The sequence below is a fragment of the Talpa occidentalis genome, unplaced genomic scaffold, assembly GCF_014898055.3.
Source record: "Talpa occidentalis isolate TD23 unplaced genomic scaffold, MPIMG_talOcc4v2.1 talOcc4.3, whole genome shotgun sequence".
Taxonomy (NCBI): domain Eukaryota; kingdom Metazoa; phylum Chordata; class Mammalia; order Eulipotyphla; family Talpidae; genus Talpa; species Talpa occidentalis.
The window spans coordinates 3,028,836-3,052,168 of record NW_023603184.1 but is presented as its reverse complement, the minus strand read 5'-3'; the positions used below and the strand labels follow the sequence as shown (position 1 = coordinate 3,052,168).

General features: G+C 37.1%; 2 protein-coding genes across 2 annotated transcripts; both read right to left on the bottom strand.

The window, feature by feature from the left end:
• Positions 1-1,081: 1,081 nt before the first annotated feature.
• Positions 1,082-4,480, bottom strand: LOC119254452 (olfactory receptor 4C46-like). Its single transcript, XM_037521553.2, has 3 exons — positions 4,464-4,480; positions 4,134-4,219; positions 1,082-2,038 (listed from the first exon to the last, which is right to left on the bottom strand). Exon 3 carries the CDS (start codon positions 2,018-2,020, stop codon positions 1,082-1,084), a length of 939 nt encoding a protein of 312 aa, XP_037377450.1. The 5' UTR covers positions 2,021-2,038; positions 4,134-4,219; positions 4,464-4,480.
• Positions 4,481-9,443: 4,963 nt separating this feature from the next.
• Positions 9,444-15,521, bottom strand: LOC119254451 (olfactory receptor 4C46-like). The gene is made up of 3 exons (XM_037521552.2): positions 15,507-15,521; positions 13,523-13,607; positions 9,444-10,587 (listed from the first exon to the last, which is right to left on the bottom strand). The coding sequence occupies exon 3, from the start codon at positions 10,567-10,569 to the stop codon at positions 9,631-9,633; it is 939 nt and encodes a 312-aa protein (XP_037377449.1). The 5' UTR covers positions 10,570-10,587; positions 13,523-13,607; positions 15,507-15,521; the 3' UTR covers positions 9,444-9,630.
• Positions 15,522-23,333: the final 7,812 nt, after the last annotated feature.

Here is a 23,333-nt window from a genome sequence, read left to right as displayed (position 1 = left end):
GACCTGGGATGGTAGCATCATACCCAAGATGAGACACCTTTCATTTTCTCAGGTAGAAATGTCAAGAGGAGGTTGAGAGTTTGAGCTGTTAACAGCTGAGAAGCTTAGCATCTATATCTTGACCCTGCGTGCACTGGACCTTGAAGAGAGATTAAATTGGATAGGACTATATCCACTACATTCTGTATTCTCACTGACACCATTAGAATTCAATCCTCCTCCATCCATCCACACCAACAAAAATCTATCAACTTTTTTTACCAAGCAGGCATGTATCAAAAATCAATGGAGTATTACTTTTTAATAAATAGAAATTCATGTCTGACGATAAAATTTTCTTTAATTTGAGTCATCACTCTTCCTGACGTGTGAGCAGCCTAAAGTGATGATTCAAAAAATAATTTGGAAAGTTGGTATAATATATTGTTAGTTAAACCACAGTGGTTCAATGACCCATTGTTGTGACACACTTAGATGTCATAATATTAGAGGCAACATAATAAATTATCATACGGAAAATTGAGCAGAATTATTAATAAAATTATAATTCAGATATAAACAATAAAGTAATAGTTATAATATGCTCAGAGATCTGTGCCTCAATATGTCATAACTATTTTAATTAACTTATCATCATTGCTTGAAAGTGTCACATTTGTTAACATAGGGTCTGAGAAATCACTAACTCTTCAATATATCTACTTGATATCTTTACCTTTCATCAGTTTCCTTTCTTAAAAGGGAAAATAGCAGTGCCTAAATCTTTAGATTACTAGAGATTATAGTTTGAAATCAATACATTTCATTATTTATTATATTTGAAGGAAAACTATGCTTTCATATACATGGATGAGGTAGTAAAATGAAATTCCAATTCAACAGAATTTTCCCAATATGCGGAGTGGCATGGGTTAGCTTTTCCCCATATCCATACACCTGTTTATGCTCCATTCAGTGCACAATCTATGACACATTGTAGTTAACTTTATTTTCTTTATTCCACAAGCATTTTTTGCTGAGATTAACCAAATGTCCTTTTGGCCCTTTCTTCAGTTGTGTCAATGTGGGTCTCAAGCCACACTTATTTGTGTTCAGAAATAGCTTTCTTACTACACAGTTTCTTAATGGCGTCTTTCATCTGTGCATTTCTCAAAGTATAGATTAAGGGATTTAACATGGGAGTTATTGCAATGTAGAATACAGAAACTGCTTTATCAATGGGTAAACTAACAGCAGGTCGCATATATATAAATATACAAGGCACATAGAATAAGACAACTACTGTGATGTGGGAGCCACAGGTGGAGAGGGCTTTCTGCCTTGCCTCTGCTCTATGGTTCTTTAGGGAGCACAAAATAATCACATAGGAAACCATCAAAAAGAGGAAGTTCAATAAACACATGAACCCACTGTTGGCAGCAACAAAGAGTCCCAGCATGCTGGTATCCACACAGGCCAGATTGAGCAAAGGAATCAGATCACACATAAAGTGATCTATGACATTAGGACCACAAAAAGGTAGTCGGTAGGTGAAGAGGATCTGTATGGTTGAGTGGAGAAGGCCTCCCATCCATGCCACTGCTACTAGCAGGCCACACACCCGTGCGTTCATGATAGTTGTATAGTGCAAGGGCTTGCAGATGGCCACATAGCGGTCAAAGGCCATTACAGTGAGCAGGATAATCTCATTACCACCGATGAAATGTTCCCAAAATATTTGGCTCATGCATCCTTTGAACGATATGGTCTTCTTTTCATAGAGTGAATCTGCGATAAGTTTAGGGGTATTGATAGAGCAATAGCAGGTATCAATGAAGGAGAGATGGGCCAGGAAAAAGTACATTGGGGACCCAAATAATGGGCTGCTAGCAATAGTAATCACAACAAGCAAATTTCCTACCACAGTGAAGACATAGATGAGAAAAAATGCAACAAATACAATTCTCTGCATCTTTGGATTCCCTGTGAGTCCCAGTAGAACAAACTCTGTGACGTTGTTTCTAATTGCCATGGGTTTCATGTGATGCTTAATTCAGACCTGAAAAGAAATGTCACATTTTCATTGATGCAACATTGAATCTATCAAATTTAGCCATTTTAGTAAATATTAAGTGTCTGACTCTATTAACTGTGAATTAGTCTAAGAGTTTCTTTTTTGGAGAGAAAACAGTTTCTGTTTTTTGAAGACTATTCAAGTGATTTCACTGATTATGAATCTGTTAATACCTGAGACTTAGGGTACTTTGTAAACACATAGTCATGTATGTTCACCAAATCCTCTTACATGACTGAAAGTCTTTCTTGAACTAGAAAATATACACATACTAGCAGCTATGCTGGAGAGATATATAGGACAAGGATGTAGAGAATAAAAGCAAAACAAAGGAATTTCCCCTTCTCCTTAGGAAATGGGAAATAAAAGGAAGGTAACTGAAAATATGAAAAAAGTACAAAGCAAAAATTGAAGAAGGGGTAGTCTTGGCTATAACTCTGTAAGATCTTTGCATGTCTTAGGTGAAGTAGGCTGAAGTTCAGTAAGGAGTAGAAGACAGACATAGGAAGCCTAGTAGGAGATTATTCAAGAGTTAGCATGCAATGTAGTAGGACACTGCGATGGGAATGTGCAGAAAGTACACAGGAGTTTCTATGAAAACATGCAAAGTTCTTCTTGTATAAATGCAAGAACTTTACAATAACTAGTAATTATTCTCTTAATGATTAATTGCTATGTTTAAAGTAGAAAGCTTTATACACATATTGATTCTTCCAACACTGATCCAACCTATGTTGTTGGTATTATTAAATCTCCTTTGTAGAAAAGAAATGAGTCTTGGAGTTTTAGGTGGATAATATTAACAGCAATGATAATATTAAATCAATACATATATTTGATTTTTCTAAGTGGATTTTTAGACATTTCCTATTTTAGTACTCACTACAAATTTAGGATATGATTTCCATCTTTTTTTTTTTTACTTATTTTACACATTATGAGATAAAAGCATAGAAAAGTTAAGAATCCTGTCCAAGATCAAGCTAGTTAAGGACAGATTCAAGGTTCAGTCAGATTATATTTATATAGTTTACCTCCAAATGCATTCTCATACACTACTTTGTTATTATTGTCCAATGTTAAACGTGTAATCTCTTTTTAATATAAGAAATATTATCACTATTTTATTAGAACTTCAGATGCAAAAGGGTATGAAGAAATTTTATCAGCAAACACACGTACAATGGCATGTTCGAAATCCCATGTATCAAGTACAACAATGTATAATATTTAATGAAAAGTATTGATTTCTTTTCCAAACCCAGCTCTCCAAAGTGGACTCTCATCCAAAGCATGAGTCCTTAAACCCTTCTGTAAAAAGTTGAGAATGAATACCATTGTGGTTAAGAGTATTATAAAATCAAACATCTAGGATAGATTTCTGGTCCTTCCTCTTGCAACTTCTTTTATGGGGGTACATTGTTGACACTGACCTATTTATTTCCTTATCTAAAGTAGGAATTCTAATAAAGCTACATAAGTTTTATGGAATTTAGGTATGGGAATGTTTGTGAGCATATCCACCACACTGCTCTAGACACACACAAGACTGTCATCATTTTTGTGTATGCTCTTAGGAGATGGGAAGAATTGGCATTTTGATCAATAATACACAGAGAACTTTCACTATTAGGAGCTTATGAGGCCCCACCTTTAATTTTTGTTAAAGATTCCATGGATATTCATATTATCCACAGCAATTGATCCAAGAAAGGAAACTCTTTTTTGTTTTCTGTATACAGCTGACAGTTGATGTCAGTGTAGTATTCATACTTACATCTTCTCTATGTGTAATTGTATTTAATACATTTTTAATTCTCATGTTGTACCTTGATTGTTAAAGGGGATGTCTCCTTGCAAAAGCATATTGTTTGATGTTCGAGGGCGACAACCTATAATTAATCTCAAGAAGTCTTTGTTTTTTCATGTCAGATGAGGTCGATGTTACTTACCGATTTTTGGAAGAATGGAAGAGGTTGAAATGTACTATTAGCATATTTGAGATATCTGGAAACATGATGCTGCTCATATATGAGAAATAACAATCTTTAATAAGCATTAGCACTTTTAAATAGCTTACCTTGCAGTCCTAGCTTCCCTCAGTGATGATTGGGGATGTTCAGAATAATGCCATCTTCAAACTGACATCCTTTTGGAATAAATAACCTTCAATATGAAAGATGTGACACTCAAAAAGAGACTATTTAGTTGAGCCATTATACAACAAACACTTGCTACACTTGTTTTTATAAGTCTCAGTCCTTTCCTCATTCATAGAATCTTAATGTTTCATAGAACACCTGGCATATGCATTTAGAAGGGATTCATTTGAAACACAATAGAAAGATGATCTTCTACAGATGACTCTGTTTCCACAGTGAAAAGCAGAAAGTGTGGAGGAAATACTCACACATGTGTCATATTGCCCATGATTTTAGTCCTTTCTGGAGGTATGATCAGCAAAGCTCACTTATGCTTTGTCCCGCATGGATATTTAAAGGATTTTTGTGAAGATTCAAGGAACTTGTCTTATAGTTGCTGCTTTTTCTCCCTGGAATCAATTACCTGCTTTGATGGAAAGGCTTTATCTTAGAAGCAGGTATTCTGGAGAGACATGTTTGAGAAACACCCATTTTTGACTGGGGAATTTTATTCCCTACACTTGGAACCTGAATACAGACATTCTCCTGCCATACCTGAACTTGAGTTTCTCTACTTTTCCTAGAATAGGGGTCACCTTTCCACTTTAGAAATGACATCTGAGGAGTGAAAGATTGAAAATTATACCAACATTCAATGGTTTTCTTTTTTATATATAATACATTGCAGATGCAAAGCAGGAAATGGGTTGATAGGGGTGACACACAGAGATATTCAAAATGAAAGTGACCCATTAGGGATCTAAATCTGTGGTCTGAGAATAGGAGATGGGGAAGGTAAAAAAGACTGGTTATTACTCCTTTTTTTAATACCATTTTGTTCAGCTATGATTTTGTTGTCAAACTTTCATCATGTGAGTTGATTATCATAATAAAGTTTTTTTTAAGTTTTTTTTTTAATAAAGGCACATGTTTTATTTATTTATTTGTTTGTTTGTTTGTTTGTTTTGTTTATACATGCACTGGGTACAGTCAGAAGCGCAGGAGGGTGAGAGAATTCACCAGAGCCAGAGCAGGGAGCAGAGCAGGCAGAAGGACCGAAGTACACTGCTGAGGGGAGCGGGTGACAGGAGAGGTCTGTGCGCTATGCAGGAGGGACCCTCCTCCGGTGGCCGGGGAGCAGCCGAGGATTGAACTGGCGCCACAGAGGCTTTGGGCAGCTTCGCAACCCACCTCTCAACCGCTGCGCCACCGGGGAGGCCCATAATAAAGTTTCAATATACCCGTTACCTCACAGAATTACTTCTTTTGGCATAGGAGGTAAGAATATATATCCTCTTAGGCATTCTCTGGTTCTATGGTTTTTGACTTGGATATTGTTGATCTCATTTGGATGTTCATTTCTACAACAATCTTATTTCTTTTATATTTGGACATCTACATTTAAAACAAATTAAGTATAACCAATGCTTTTGATTTCACTAACTTATTAAAACTTATGGTACTTCTTCTTCTTTAATCAATAACTTCAGGATGACATTGAAGTCTCCACCCGGGTCTGAAACCTCAAAATACATTTCTATCCATACACATTGCCAACAAGTCAGTTTCTTTAAGCACATACATATTAATTTTAAGAAATATTTCTGTTTCCTCCAGCATATTTCAGAGTTTCTTGTGATTCTTGAAGGAGGGATTTTAATGTATTTGTATTCTATTACACCAGACAATCTAGAGAATGGAGATTATACTTCTCAAATAAACAAGCATTTATTGAAGAATGGGTCTAGTCAGGGTATGTGTAAGATGCAATGGAAATGTATCAACTGAATATATTTACTGAAATCTGTTAATGGAATTCATCCAGTGACCAAGGACTTAAAAATAATTAGGTGTAAAATATCCAAACTGTTCTTGTCCTCTCTTTTTTTCCTTGGAATGCTGCTCAGCTGCTTCAGCCTCTTGGGAACATTAGGGCAGCATTGCTTAGAAACATCCTCTTGGTGACCTTCAGTGATTACCTCACGATAAAGATATTTCTTTCTTCATCTTGGAAGATATCCTTATCACTTCTGTAATAATATTACATATTTTTGCTTATAGACATCAAACAGATGTGTTTATTTATTTTTTTCCTGGAATGAGAACACTGTGTTTTCAGATTGAATATTCTCTACTACCCCTGAAAATGTAATAAAGTTATATGTCTCATTGCTCTACTAACTCTGATAATAAAACACATTCATAACTACACTTACTGGGATTGTCTGTCTATTGTATGCAATAAAGACCTTAAAAAGGTAATTTTCTGTGTTAAAAAGATAAAATTGACTAATTCTAAATAACTTCTGATTAGCTAGATAGAATAGTTATACAACTGGAGAAGTTGTTCAGAATCAAACACTTTAAAATGTTGGAAAGTGAGTCCCATAAAATTAGTATTTTAAAACAATACTTTTTTTTTCATGAATCATAGCTTTTTAGAGATGCAGAGAGAGGATTCACACTTTTCATATCCTCCTAATATTGGCTCAAAGTTTATTTGTGGTCTGCGGAAGACCACATATCTGCATATCTCCTAATAACTATTGTTTTACTTAAACATTTCAAAAAAAGATGAGTTAAATGGGCTAAAATTGTAAATCAATAAGAGTTCGGAAAGAACAGGTTAGTGTAAGGATGGTAACAGAATAATACCAAATAGAAAACAGACAGGAAAAACTGGGGAATAGATGAGGATGACTCTATGTTTTAGTGTTTTATTTCAGGGGCCACCTTGAGAAGTTGTTTTCAGTAAACACTGCCCTTAAACACCCACCGCTCCCTGAGAGAGTTACACTACAAGTCTATATTTGGGAGAATCTCTATCTGTACTTTACTTGTCTGTGATGCTTGTCGTTCTCTATTGAATATTAACAGGTGGTGTGTGAAGATTTTTATTTTTCAAAAGCTCAAATAATAACAAAATACAGGATACCTTCCTTGATTTCCTTACCGTGGAATGAATCATTTATATTTTCTGTATCTGGTTGTACTAAGATTTCAGGCAAGTAATATTAATTCATTTCTCTTTCAAATCTTATTAGAGAGAAAGCAAGTGTAAGGGAAAGTAATATGATTTGTGGAAGGAGGTTGGAAAGTGTCCGAGCCTGCGGACTGTTCAACGAGGTTCTCTAGGGGAGAGCAGCGACCTGAAGAACAGGGGTACACCACGGAGGGAGACACATGCACTCTTTGTTCAACTACCGCAGGTCTCGTTTACTTTCGGTTTCGGCGGGGCTTTATAGCTGGGGACCGGAAGCGGAAGAAGCAGGCCAAAGCCGTCATGCGCACTGGGCCAAAAGAGGCTAATCCCGGAAGGGCACATGCCCTTATTTGGTGAGCCGGAGGTCGTCATGCGCACTGGGCCAAAAGAAGCACAGCCAATCACAGAAAGGGGGAGTATCCTGATGCCATGAGGTAAGGCACCAACAGGAAAGAATTGAGTATTCATAGAAGGGAAGATAATATTCCAAGATATTTCTACTATTGTCCCACTGACATGGCATATTGTCATTGATATCAATCGTAACACAGGGTAATAAGAAAGATCCTAAGGGATCTTCTGTATTCCAGGCATACTTTTCCTTACCTCCATTGTAAAGTATAGTCCATTTTCCCCTCAGTATCAGGGTCAATCATTCAAGTCAACACAGTAACTTCTTTCTTTGCCTATTGATACAATGGCTTGAGGACACTGAAGTGATTGGGTGGTCTTAACCTCTATTAAATAAAACTTTGTTTTGTCTCCCTGTAGAAGCATCCTCCCTTTGGAACTAAGGCCTCTAGTTCAGGAAGTCATAAGTTTGTGGGAATAGGAAGCAAATATTTTGCTAGTGGGATCTGTAGGGTCACAGAAAATGGTGCTATATTTATCACTACTTGACAGCATCATGGGTCCTGACTATGGAAAAGCTGTTTACAGAGTGTCTATGCCATCAGGACAAAATGCTGCTCCTTCATGATGGAATAATCGCCTGCCATGAATCTTCTTTGTATTGCATTTTCTCAGTTTCCTCTACACCCAGTGATCCATCAAAACCTGCATTTTATTCATAACTCTACTATCCCTAATCTTCATCCTACATTAAGTTCTGTTCTTATAACTCTTAAATGGTTTTTATACCTTTCTATATTTCTCCATATCATTATTGGTTGCCTAGGTACAGACCATGGGATAAGAATTTTCATCAAAGTGCTTTATAATGAGAAGGGGTTAAGGGAATCTGACTATGGTGGGGCAAATGTGATCCCAAATAACAACTGGATTTAGCCTGGAACCGAGGGAGCTCTGTAGTACAGAGCTGGGTCCACCTGGATGTTAGAGGACCAGTCTCTTTTCCACCCATGTCAGTCAGTCTTTGCTTGCTGGTAGACCTGGGATGGTAGCATCATACCCAAGATAAGACACCTTTAATTTTCTCAGGTAGAAATGTCAAGATGAGATTGAGAGTTTGAGTTGTTAACAGCTGAGAAGCTTAGCATCTATATCTTGACCCTGCATGCACTGGACCTTGAAGAGAGATTAAATTGGATAGGACTGTGTCCACTACATTCTGTATTCTCACTGACACCATTAGAGTTCAATCCTCCTCCATCCATCCACACCAACAAAAACCTATCAACTTTTTTTACTAAGCAGACATGTAAAAAATTAATGGAGTATTACTTTTTAATAAATAGAAATTCATGTCTGACGATAAAATTTTCTTTAATTTGAGTCATCACTATTCCTGATGTGTGAGCAGCCTAAGGTGATGATTCGAAAAATAATTTGGAAAGGTGGTATAATATATTGTTAGTTAAACCACAGTGGTTCAGTGACCCATTGTGTGACACACTTAGATGTCATATTAGAGGCAACATAATAAATTAATTATCATACAGAAAATTGAGCAGATTAAGAAAATTATAATTCAGAGAGAAATGAAATAAATGTTATAGTATGCTCAGCAGTCTGTGCCTCAATAAATCATAACTATTTTAATTAACTTACTTTTCTATCATCATTGCTTGAAAGTGTCACATACAGTTAACCATATGGTCTGAGAAGTCGTTATTCTTCAATCTATCTACTCGATGCATTCACCTGCCATCAGTTTCCTCTCTTAAAAGGGGAAATAGCAGTGCCTAAATCTTTAGATTACAATACAGATTATTGCTTGAAATCAATACATTTTATTATTTATTATATTTGAAGGAAAAACTATGCTTTCATATACATGAATATGCTAATATAATAAAATCTCAATTTGACAGAATTTTTCCCAATATGCAAAGAGTGGCATGGGCTAGCTTTTCCCCATTTCCATGCACCTGTTTATGACACATGGCAGTTAACTTAATTTTCTTTATTTCACAAGCATTCTTTGCTGAGATTAACCAAATGTCCTTGTGATCCTTTCTTCAGTAGCATCAATGTAGGCCCTTAAGACACACTTATTTGTCATCTGAAATAGCTTTCTTACTACACAGTTTCTTAATGGCATCTTTCATCTGTGCATTTCTCAAGGTGTAGATTAAGGGATTTAACATGGGAGTTATTGCAGTGTAGAATACAGTAACTGCCTTATCAATGGGTAAAATAACAGCAGGTCTCAAATATATAAATATACAAGGCACAAAGAATAAGACAACTACTGTGATGTGGGAGACACAGGTGGAGAGGGCTTTGCGCCTTGCCTCCATGGTGTGGTTCTTCAGGGAACGTAGAATACTCACATAGGAGATCATCAAGAGGAGGAAGTTTAGCAGGCAGATGAAGCCACTGTTGGCAGAAACAAAAAGTCCTAGAGTGTGGGTATCAGTGCAGGCCAGATTGAGCAAAGGACTTAGATCACAGGAAAAATGATCGATGACATTAGGGCCACAGAAGGGCAGTTTGAAGATGAAGAAAATCTGTATGGTTGAGTGGAGAAGTCCTCCCATCCACGCCACTGCTACTAGCAGGCCACACACCCGTGCGTTCATGATAGTTGTATAGTGTAAGGGCTTGCAGATGGCCACATAGCGGTCAAAGGCCATTACAGTGAGCAGGATAATCTCACTACCAGCGACAAAATGTTCCCAAAATATTTGACTCATGCATCCTTTGAATGATATGGTCTTCTTTTCATAGAGTGCATCTGCGAAAAGTTTAGGGGTATTGATAGAGCAATAGCAGGAATCAATGAAGGAGAGATGGGCCAGGAAAAAGTACATAGGGGACCCAAATAATGGGCTGCTAACAATAGTAATCACAACAAGCAAATTCCCTACCACAGAGATGACATAGATGAGAAAAAACACAACAAATATAATTTTCTGCATCTTTGGATTCCCTGTGAGTCCCAGTAGAACAAACTCTGTCACGTTGTTCATAATATCCATGTATTTCATATAATGCTTACTTCAGACCTGGAAAAAAAAAAAACACTTTTTTATTGATACAACCAGGAATTTATCAAATTTAGCCACTCTAGTAAATATTAAATGCTCATATTTTATTAAATTGTGTATTCCTCTAAGGGCTTTTTTTTTTTTTTTGCTAAATAATGTTTTTGCTTCTTGAAAATTAATCAAGTGACCTCCTGATAAAGATTCTGTCACATCCGTAGACTTGAGTTTTTTGAACACATATTTAAGGAAGCCATGTATGTTTACCAAATCAGCTCAAATGACTGAAAGTATCTTGAATTAGAATGTACATACATACTGGTAGCTAAGGTGGAGAGAAGAGATAGAACAATGATGTGGAGACAGAGAGTGCAAAACACAGATATTTCCCTTTACTGTTAGGAAATGGGGAATTATGAAAGGTAATTCAGAATAGGAGTAAAGGATAAAGAAAAACCAAGGAAGGAGAATCTTGGCTATTACTCTATATGATCTTTGTGTGTCTTGGATCAAGTAGGCTGAAGTTCAGCAAGGAGTAGAAGACAGACATAGGAAGCATAGTAGGAGATTTCAAAGAGTTATTATACAATATAATAGGACACTGGTGAAAGTACACAGGAGTTGCTTTGGAAACATTCAAAATGCTTATTGTATAAACCAAAGAATTTTATAATAGCTAATAATTATTCTTTAAACGATTAATTGCTCTGTTCAAACTAGCAAGCTTTATGCACCTATTGATCCATTTAATACCGATTCAACCTATGATGTTATTATTTTACTTTGCAGGAAAGAAGTCTCAAATATTTATGTTGAGAATATTAAGTCAATGTAAATAATTAGTTGTTCCAATGGTTTCTTTAGACATTTATTGATTTAATCACCACTACAAGCATATGATATGATTTCCATCATCCTGTTTTACTTGTTTTGCACATTATAAAATAAAATAATAGGGCCTCCCTGGTGGCGCAGGGGGTTGAGTGCAGCACTGTGAAGCTATCCACAGCCTCTGCAGTACGGGTTCAATCCCTGGCCAGCCAGGGAAATACTCACATGGGGAGGCAGACCTCTCCTGTCTCACCCACTGCTCCCCTCAGCATTGTTTTCAGTCCTTCTGCCTGTTTTGCCCCCACTTTGTCTCTGGTGAATCCTCTCACCCTCCCATACCTCTGGCCTGTGCCCCAGTTCTTGTATGCATAAATAAATAAATCTTTAAAAAAATAAATAAAAGAATTAGAGGTTATGAAACATGTCTAAGATCAAGCTAATTAAGCACAGAGTCAAGGTTAGGTCAGATTATATTTAGCTTTTTTTATCTCTAGATTCTTTCGTATGCCATTACTGTTATAACTAACAATGTTGAACTAGTAAACAACATTTAATATGACTATAATGATTTTAAACCTTTTTTTTTAATTTAAGGTGAGGAGACATTTATTCATTTATTTAAAAAGATTTATTTATTTATTTATACAAGCACTGGGTACAGTCAGAAGCACGGAAGGGTGAGAGAATTCACCAGAGCCAGAGCGGGGAGCAGAACAGGCAGAAGTGCACTGCTGAGGGGAGCAGCGGGCAGCAGGAGAGGTCTGCGCACCATGTGGGACCCTCCTCTGGTGGCCGGGGAGCAGCCCGGCATCCAAACAGACCTGTAGAGGCTGCGGGCAGCTTTGCCACCCAGCACTCAACCTCTGTGCCACCGGAGAGGCCCCTATAATGATTTTAATGATTAGTATTATTTCATATGCAAGTGTTTGTAAGACAATTTCACCAGCACATGCGCACACACAGATATGCTTCAATTCCCATACATCAGCTAGAATACTATATAACATTTACTGAGGTTTGTTCCATCAAACCCAGTTTTCCATATGTAAATCTTCAAAAATATGAATCGCAAAACTCTTTCATAAAATTTTGAAATGAGTTCCATAGTGGATAAGTTTATGGAGCATCAAAATGTCAATACTAGATTTCTGGTCCTTCCACTTGCAACTTCTCTAACGTGGGTATTTTGCTGGCACCCTACCTATTTGTTTCTTCATATATAGAGCAGGGATACTAATAAAGACATATAAGCTTTATGGAAATTAGTTATGGAAATGAATATGAGCATACCTACTACCCTCCTGTGGACACACATAGGACTTTCATTATTTTTGTGAATGTACTTAGGAGACAGGAAGAATTGGAATTTCGATCAATAATACAGAGAGACATTTCACTAAGCAAGGAGTTCATGAGGCATCATTTCCAATTTTGCATTAAAGAATCATATTATCCACAGCAATTAATTCAAGGAAGAGAACTCTGTTTGTGCTTTCACTAAACAGCTGACAGCTGATGTCAATATTCATACTTACATCTTTTCTATGTGTAATCGTATTTAATTTGTGTTCCATTCTCATGATGAAACTTGATTGTTAAAGGAGATGTCTCCTTTGTGTCTAGTGTTAGAGAGCTGCATACTATAATTAATCTCTAGGAGTCTTAGATTTTTCAACTGCCAGGTGAGGTTGATGCTATTTACCTATCTTTGGAAAAAAGGGGTGAGGTTGAAATGTACAAATACCATGTTTGAGAAGTCTGGAAATGTGATGCTGATCATATATGAGAAATAACAATCTTTAATAAGCATTAGCACTATTGAAAAGCTTACCTTAACAGGGGGCCTCGCTGGTGGTGCAAGGGGTTAAGCACCGCACTATGAAGCAATCCACAGTCTCTGCAGCACAGGTTCTATCCCTAGCAGGCCAGGGAGCTACCCACATGGTGCATAAGACCTCTCCTAACATTCCCTCTGATCCCCTCAGCAGTGTACTTAGGTCAGTCTGCCTGTTCTGTTCCCCGCTCTGTCTCTGGTGAATACTATCAGCCCCCGCATCTCCGGCCTGTACCCCAGCTCTTGTATGCATAAATAAATAAATCTAATGGAAAAAAAAAAAAAGCTTACCTTACAGTCCTAGTTTCCCTTAATGATGTTTGGGGATGTTCAGAACAATGCCGTCTTCAAGCTGACATCCTCTTGGAATAAGCAACTTTCAGTATGAAAGATATGACACTCAAAAAGAGACTACTCAGTTTAGCCATCATACAATAAACACTAGCTACGGGTTTTTGTGAGTCTCAGTCCTTTCCTCAATCGTAGAATCTTAATGTTTCATAGAACACCTGGAATATGCATTTAGAAGGGATTCATTTGAAACATAATAGAAAGATGATCTTCTACAGATGACTCTGTTCCCACAAGCAAAACGCAGAAAGTGTGGAGGAAATATTCTCACGTGTGTCATGTCGCTCATGATTAGTCCTTTTCTGGAGATGTGATCAGCAAAGCTCATTTACTCGTTGGCTTGCATGGATATTTAAAGGGATTTTTGTTAAGATTCAAGGACCTTTTCTTATAGTTGCTGCTTTTTCTCCCTGGAATTAATTATCATTGAAAGGCTTTGTCTTAGAAGCAGGTATTCTGGAGAGACAGGTTTGAGAAACAACCATTTTTGAGTGGGGAATTGTATTCCCTACACTTGGAAACTGAACAGATGAGAGCCTCCTGTTATTACCTGAACTTGGTTTCCCCTAGTTTTCCTAAAGCAGGGATCAACTTTACATTTTAGAAATGGTGACATCTGAGGAGTGGAAGATTGAAAAATTTAAGAAATATATCAGAAGGAGGAAGACAAATACCAGGTGGTCTAATTTATATGTGTGATGTAGAAGAAAATACCCAGAAGGTCAGTGTATTCCTGATCCAACTGGCATATGCTGGCTTTCACTGGATCTGACCAACTCTGGCTCTTTTGGTTCAGTTCTGACCCAGTCTGACCCATTTGGACCAATCCTGACCAGTTCCCACTGTTTCCAAGCAGTCTTGATCAGGACAGCCTGGTCTCTTCCTGTTCAGAGAGGCTTCGACTGGTTATGACTGGTCCTAACCATTTTCTACTGATTCCCACTGGCTCCAACTCTTTGGGGCAACTAGTCCTTACTGCCTCTGATGAGTTCTGACTGGTTCTGACCTATTCTGACTGCTTCCATCCAGGTCTAACTACTTCAGATTACCTGCAATAAGTTCCAGCCATCCTTGGCTGCTCAGGCTGGTTGACCAGTTCTTACCAGTAGTGGCTAGTTCCAACTGCTTTGGTTCTGAATTTGACTTATATTGACCAGTTTAAACCAGCTCCCACTGTTTCTGATCAGCTCTGGCTTATTTTGACCAGTTCTGACCAGACATTGAGGATGTTGGTATGGTAGTGAGGGAGGAAAGGGCCAAATGGAACATGGTGGTCCTGTGATAGTGGGCAGGGTGTGAAAGCATACCCTTGTAGAAGTTTGACCCTGTAATCCCACGATTTGGTAATACATAAAATTAAATTTTAAGGAGATTTTATTGTTTATATTTTTTTTCTTATGATTGGTGCTTACTGGGTCAGATTTAATGAATATTATCTTTGTAAGCAGAGGCACTGAACTGAATGTTCATGATGATGTTCAAGAAACAACGTAAGCCAAAAGTTGTTTCCTACTGTATTGGTTCTCTTTGTATAGTTTTTTCCCCCCACATTTTAATGAAATGTTGTCCTTAGGTTCCATTATGTTCTTTAATTGAGGAGCTTCTTCCACATAATTAAAGACGAAATTTGGTTAGTATCAATATAGATAACAAATTATTTTGCTGAACACTATAAACCAGATCAAATTTATACCAACAGTTATGTTTCTTCCCCATACTTAATTTACATCTTCTATGAGTTCTTCAACACATCTCTTGGTCAGTAAATTTCACAGATAAAACCAATTAACTGATAAGAATGCTGCTATTTATTTCCTTACACAGTACTCAGATACTGTCCTTACCATTTTTGGGAGTACTGTCCTATAACCTGACAAGTTTGTAAGTCATTTAGAGTTTATATTTTCACATGACCTTCATTTACCTTTTTCTGGGAATGAAGCAAACAGATTCAACGTTATTAGTTCTACTTGACAGTTGAAATAGTCTCAGAGGCAGTGAGCTGTGCAGTGCTAAGAATAAAAAATTAAAAGGACATGTGAGACTGGACATTTATCTTCATGATTATAGACGAGGGATGTGTCCTCTGAACTGTATTGATCATTTATTGGTACCACTAATAAAGAAAACCCAATTCTTTGAAATTAAAAAAGTCTTTTAGGTAATTCATGATTTTGCTGTATGGGAGAAAGTGATGGTTTCAACATGTGAACTCTCTGTGCCTAGATATGCAAAATTAAAATGGTAGCACTGTTCTAAATTCATGTTTAAATAAGTACGTCATTGTTTAGTTACAGTGGGTTCTTCAGTTAGTCAGTAGGAACAGCTGGCTCTCCAAGGTATTTCTAACTTTTCAACAGAAACCTATAAAATGTGTCTTTGGAATATATAGGTAAAAGTTGCAATTTTTTTTTATTTTGTATACTAATGGCCTGTGTTCTTAAAATCAGATGCCCAGTGTTGTGACTTTAGTTTCCTGCTTTCAATTTCTCTATGATTTGATTTGACCAAATCTACCAAGAAGGCCAGTGACTGAAACTATTATCAACTAATTAAGGCTGTTACAATGAAAATCTTGATTTTTGTTCACTTAAAGAATAAATAGATCTGTTTGATATATGGAAGGTTGGTATGTGACTGGGTTTTATAACTAAATTACATGTAGTACAGACAAATTTGAAACCTCTTCAACTTTACATAGGCAGTCAATGGCAGAGATGAAGAGAGACCCAATGTCATGGGGAATATAACCAAAATGAAAATGCATACATTGTGCAAAGATGAAAAAAGATGTAAGAATTATATAAAATAAAACATTTAAATAAAAAAAGAAAGAAAGAAGAGCTGGGATTTCATAGAGTGTGTAATGTTACCTAGCATTCAAGAACATGGGTTTGTTTCAGATACAATTTTGTATCTTAAATTGCTGTTTAATTCCTTAGTGAATTTGTATAATTAACAGAACCTTCATATTTTGGTGTTTCTCTGTATAGTAAAATGTGTATCAAAATAATCCATTTGGCTTGTTATAATTTAAATACCTGCAAAATGTTGATAGTAGTACCAGGCATAAAGTCTAGTACTGATATTTAATATCATTACTATATTTAATATCTTACTAAATATCATTTGATATATCACAGTACCTTAATCTAAAAATGATTTAAAAGATCAAGTCTGTAATAAATTCTATATGATCTACAATTTTTAAATATATAAATTTCTCCAAAATGTAAAATCTATTACAGATGTATTGTTTTCTATTACAGATACATTGTGTAATTTCGGATAACTTAAGTTTCTGTTGTATTTCTGGATTGAACTCAACCTCATGTAAAATCAGAACAATGTCACAGAATTTGTTTTTAATGGGTGTTTGGGAAAATAAGCAAATATAGCTTGTTTTCCTGCTTTTGTTCCTGCTTTATTACCTGACTGTCTTGATGTCTTCATCATCCTATACACTATCACCCGCAGCCTTCTAATCCAACAGCACACGTACTACTTCCTCTGCCACCTTTCCTTCATGGACCTCTGCTACACCTCCACCATGATCCCCAGGCAAAACCGGGACCTAGCTGCAGCAAGAAAAAACATCTCCTATAACAACTGCATGACCCAGCTCTTCACTGCTCATTTATTGGCAGCTGTGGAAATATTCATCTTGGTGTCCATGAATTTTGACTGCTACATGGCCATAGTCAAGCCCCTGCACTACATCATGATCATGAACCTGCACAGATGTAACCTTCTGATTGTCATGGCCTGGAGTGTGGGTGTTTTGCATGCTATTGCTCTCCTGCTTGTGAGTCTCCATTTGCCTTTCTGTGTGATGTGAAGCTGATGTTGAAATTCATGTGCAAAAATATTTGTGTTGTTAATATCTTAATGATTGCAAATTCAGGGATGGGGGTGGCTGTGGTTTCCCTGGTCCTAGTAGTTTCTTACATACTCATATAATCTGAGGATGCACTCCTCCACAGGGCAGTGCAAAGCTCTCTCCACCTGCAGTTCTCATGTAATGGTTTCGATTTTATTCTTTGTGCCCTGTATCTACATTTATATTCTACTTGCTGGAAGTCAGAACAAATATAAAGAAATCTCAGTGTTTCACACCTCGATTGTCCATCGCTAAATTCCTTCATCTTCCAGAGAAATGTGGAGATGAAAGCCATATAAAGGATGTATAAAACCAGCAAACAGGCACTAAGTCCTCCTTGCTAGCACAAGGGATTAAGTCTCAGCACTGTGAACATGTCCACAGCCACTGCGGCAGGAGTCCCAGCCCCAGCCAGGTTGCTGACCAACAGAGTGCAGCAGACCTCTCCTGTCTTGCCTGCTGCTACCCTCAGCAATGTATTTCAGTAGATCTGCCTGTTCTGTTCCCTACTCTGTCTCTGATGAAACCCATCAACCCCGCCACCCCCACCTCTAGCCTACACAGTGGTCTCAAACGGCATGTTCACAATTCAAGTAAATAAAGTAATGTGTGTTATTCCTTCAATCTTTTGTCCCCAGGGCTTTTCTCCTGAGATATTATAGAAAGAATGTTAAGTTTTCTTAGGGGAATTGGATTAAATGACCTCTGGCATTATTCAAGTCAAAAAAACAAGTTACTATGATTCAGCTTGTGATCTGTTAAAAGGTTCAACAGTTTCTAGGTGTGACTGAATGGATTTGAAGAATCCACATCTCTCACCCACATCTCTAATCACCTTATTTCTCTACCCAGACAGGATATGGAAACCTGTTGTCCTCAAAATAAAATTTGACTTTCTCACTTTTTATTGGACTCTCCCTGATTGGTCCAGTCTAACCTGCTAATCTCAGAAGTCACTACACTAGAAGAAATAATGGTGTTTCAATAACATACTTTGGAGTCAGGGAATTGGAAGGGACTAATTAATCATGAAGAATTTGCAGATTCAGGAAAAGAGCAGAAATACTTCTAATCCCTGTCCTGGTTTTGGTGCTATTACTGAACAAGAGATAATTTTTTGCTATATTATTTTTCTTTTTATTTCTTTATTGGCCAACAAACTGGCACAAATTTGTATATAAATAAAGTAGAACTCTCCCTTATGTACTTCATAAGCATAACTCATAATAAAATAAGCAATGTCAGAGAAGTTACACATTTAACATGTATTCCTTGTACCTATCAAGGGGAGAATGAAATCCAGCAGACCACAGTTGCTCTATGAATTATTTCAACTTTCTGCCTGAAGAAAACAGTTATTTTAATTATTGAATACCCCTGTGTCTAGTGAATTACATAACCCATAATCAGCTCTGTGTTTTGGTTCTCTTTTGTCTAGACAGTTCCATCTGCCAGGCACTTGTCTTTTCTCTGCATGAGAATTGCATTACTTCCATATAGAGTTTCTTGATTGTAAACTCTTGTCCCACAAAATCCAGAAAAAAAGTTTGGCATTAGTGTTTGTCTTTAATCTCAGGCATCCTGGTTTTCATGCTTCTGCTGTTGGACTATTTCACAAATATTTTTTTTTTTTTATTTACCCTGGACCCATGCAAACCTGTGCAATATAAAGGGAAAATTATTCTGTGCTACAGAAATTAGTTTTGACAAGTTTTCATAGTTTTCTTTGATCTAGGGTTTTTATTGCCATTGTTTTTTCAAATATGCAAATGCAGTGTGCGCACACATCTGTTTATGTATTATGTGGGGTGTCTTGTGGGATTTGAGGACACATCATAGCAAGTTTCAATCTAGTCCTAAAGAATTCTATGAGAGAAAGTTTTTTTTAAATTTCTGTCATCATTTTCCTTCTTTTCTCAAAGTTCCATAAGCTTTCTTGACAAAACCTAATGACATTATACAAAAAAGTCAGAAATAGTATACACTGAACTAAGATCTATTTTCTATTCGCCAAAGTTCTCTCTAGGATTCAGTTTCCAGCCTGTAGCACAATACCTACTATACACAAAAATATCTGTCAAGTAAATAACTAGAAGAATTTGATAAAATATTTTGTTCAATATGTGATTGTAAACTAATTAAGAAACATTTATGGTTGAAATACGTAATTGAAGGAATTCTGTCCATTTACACAGGAATTTATAGTTATTAAAATCTACCATAACTGAGATTACTGAAAGAATATAATCAGTTAATGAACATTCATTACACGGGTACACTACACTACAGTGTTTTCTGGAAATATTAGGCTAGAAGAAGCTTAGAAGACTTGGTTAGAGAGCAATGGAAAGATTGGAAGATAGTGCAAGACAGGCAGTCAGAGGTTAGGATTTTTTCTCCAAGTTCCTGTTTGTCCATTGATATTCCTTGAGCAAATGTGTGCTGAGCACCTAATGCCAAGCACACACTTATATCCTAACAATCAGTCTCTTGAAAAGGAAGTAGTTTGACTGGATCAAGAAAATGTGGTACAGATACACGATGGAATACTATTCAGCAATCAAAAAAGATAAACTCATGCCATTTACAGCAACATGGATGAGGCTCCAAGAGATTATGCTCAGTGAAATAAGCCAGAAAGAAAAATAAAAATATCAGATGGCTTTACTTATAGGAAGAATGTACGGGAACCAAAGAAGGATTCAGGAAAAAAAATAATTACAACAAATTTAAAAAACAAAATTAACAGGCAACTATAAATCAGAGATACTCTGTAGGGGAGGAGAGGAGAGGTATCAAAATTGGCAGGAAGAGCACAAGGGACTATGGTAATAGTGCAAGGGTGAATGGGTGGTAAGAATTTTACAGGGTGGGAATTTTAGCTGAAAGGAGAAAGCATGCATTGTGCAAAAAAGGAAGAATGATGGGCCTCCCCGGTGGCGTAGTGGTTGAGCGCTGGGTTGCGAAGCTGCCCGCGGCCTCTGCGGCGCCGGTTTGATCCCCGGCTGCTCCCCGGCCACCGGAGTAGGGTCCCACATGGCGCGCAGACCTCTCCTGCTGCCCGCTGCTCCCCTCAGCAGTGTACTTCGGTCCTTCTACCTGCTCTGCTCCCCGCTCTCTGGTGAATTCTCTCACCCTCCCACGCTTCTGACTATACCCAGTGCATGTATAAAATAAACAAACAAATAAATAAAAAATAAATAAATAAAAATAAAATAAATAAAAATACATGCCTGTAAAAAAATAAAAAAAGGAAGAATGATGTAAAATATATATGAAATAAAAACAAAAAAGAAAACGAAGTAATCTGTGAGGAGAGAAATATGCAAATCAAAATGAAATACCAAAAGGCAGGACACAGAATATCTTAAATAGTTGAGAGAATATTATTTTTGGCTAAGAGATAGGATAAGTTTTTGTGGAGAACATATGCTTGAGGTCAGCTTTGAAAAGAGAGTACATGTTAAACAGAAGACTGTTCCCATTGGAGGGAAGCCGCAAACAAATGGGAGAACTACAAGACTTGCATAGGAAACAGCTTGGCTGGGGTTCACAGAATGAAGTTGGGAAAAAATCTTAAAATAAAGATGTGACCAAATAGAGATTTTGGATAATTCTAGGGATACAATAATAAAAATAGGAAAAAAGCATGTAAGTAGTTATAAGCATTGGGGATAATGAAGGAAAGTCTTTGTGTGGTAACTGCTAAGGTTGCTTGCCCTGTAGTAGTTGCCATGAAGGGTGTTAGGAGGTGTAGGGAACTCATCCCTGTGGGTGAGCAGAGAAGCGACACAGTCATGGGCAATGCAAGGTTGCAGCCTGAGCCTGATGGAATGCAGTGGGGAGACACCAAGGCAGTTGGAAACCAGGAGAGATAGCAAGCTATGATCTGGGCCGAAATTCTATAATCCATTTCTGGACTTGGCCTCTTTTGAGTTGGAAGTCAGGTAGAGATGACAAAGAGAGGAGGTGAGAGTTAACTTGAGAGCAAGGAGGAAGAACAACTATTGAAGGACAGAGATGCGAGAGCTCACTCTTCCTGGCAGTTTGTGAAAGATTCATTATTTTCTTAGCTTTCCATCCACAATTTACATATTCCATTTCAGAATTGAATAGATGGCGTGCACATTGTCAGGATAAAGGGTGACGACTCAGTTCAAAGAAGCATATCCTATATACCTAGGGAAGGAATAAAAAGAAATCAGTCCTTTTCTGTCTGTAAATGATTGCTTGTGATATTTAGTCTCATTTGTGTGAATTATCAAGTCTCAATTCTTTTTTTTTTTTAAGATTTATTTATTTATGCATACAAGAGCTGGGAACAAGCCAAAGATACGGGAAGTGAGAGGATTCAACAGAGACAGAGTGGGGGACAGAAAGGCAGTTGAAGTACACTGCTGAGCGGAGTAGTGGGTGAGACAGGAGAGGTTTGCTGTGCCATGTGGGTTGCTCCCTGCCTGGCCAAGGATCGAACTTGTGCTGCAGAAGCTGCGGATTTTCCCACACCATGGTTCTCAACCCCTTGTGCCACCAGGGAGGCCCATGTCACTTAATTCTGGTTTTCATTTTCATACCTGAGTGTTTGAATGATACTGAATTACCTAAGAGATACTGGATTATCTTTCAGGGAAATATCAATATAAGATCACTCACTGTAAGAATATTGATTCTATGATATTATTTTAGTCTTGTCTATCTTTTCTATAAATCATCAAAATGTATATTAGTTCATCGTTAAACCATACAAAATGCTGATTTGGTGCAAGGGAGCATTTCTGAATGGTGCTAACATTAATATTTTGGTACACTGGGATTCTCACTGGGAGTAGACCCAAAGTCTGAGACTCTCATTGTTTGGTTGTTTTAACCTTTTTTTTTTTTTTTCATTAAATAGGATACCCAAAGAAACCAAAGGTATACAGAATGAAATATTTTATATTATTAATTATTTTTTGTATTTTTTACAACATTGTTCATTTTTAAACAATATTTGCTTCCCTTCACCCCCTCAGATGTAGTCCCCATTGTGTTTCCTTCATCAATGCACCCATGCACCATCACCTCAGTCCTCTGTGCTGCTCCCTCCCTTCCTCTGATCCTTCTTCCTCCTCCTTCCTCCCCTGCAGAGTGTCTCTGATTTATAATTGCCCATTTTTGCTTTCTTGTGTTTTGAACTGTTATTATTGTTTTACACTGATGTCTTAATTTGGTTCCACTATATTCCTGCTATAAGTGAAACCATCCAATATTTTTCTTTTTCCTTCTGGCTTATTTCACTGAGCATAATTCCTTCTAATTCCATGCACATTGCTGCAAATAGCATGAGTTTATCTTTTTTGATTGCTCAATAATATTCCATTGGGTATATATGCCCCATTTCTTGATCCAGTCATCTATTTTTGAGCATTTGGGTTGTTTCCAGGTTTTACCTATTGTAAATAAAGCTGCAATAAACATAGGGGTACAGGTGGTCTTTTGATTCAGTGTTTCTGTGTCCTTTGGGTAGATCCCTAGTAGTGGAATTGCCGGGTTATATGGAAGCTCCATTTTTAGTAGACTGAGGAAACTCAAGACAGTTTTCCATAGTGGTTGGACCAGTTTGCACTCCCACCAGCAATGCAGAAGTGTTTCTTTGTCACCACATCCTCGCCACATTTGTTAGTGCTTCTTTTTTTTTTTTGATATGTGCCATTCTTACTTGTATAAGGTGGTATCTCAATGTGCTTTTAATTTGCATTTCCCTGATTATAAAGGATGTTGAACATTTTTTCATATGCCTGTTGGCCATTTGCGTTTCCTCTTTGGATAAATGTCTTTTAAGTTCCAGAGTGAAATATTTTAAAGTGAGTTCCTTTATAACTCTCACTCAGG

What these genes read in the sequence shown, in the direction of transcription:
- LOC119254452 (XM_037521553.2), bottom strand. Translation starts at nt 2,020, where the DNA reads ATGAAACCCATGGCAATTAGAAACAACGTCACAGAGTTTGTTCTACTG.
- LOC119254451 (XM_037521552.2), bottom strand. Translation starts at nt 10,569, where the DNA reads ATGAAATACATGGATATTATGAACAACGTGACAGAGTTTGTTCTACTG.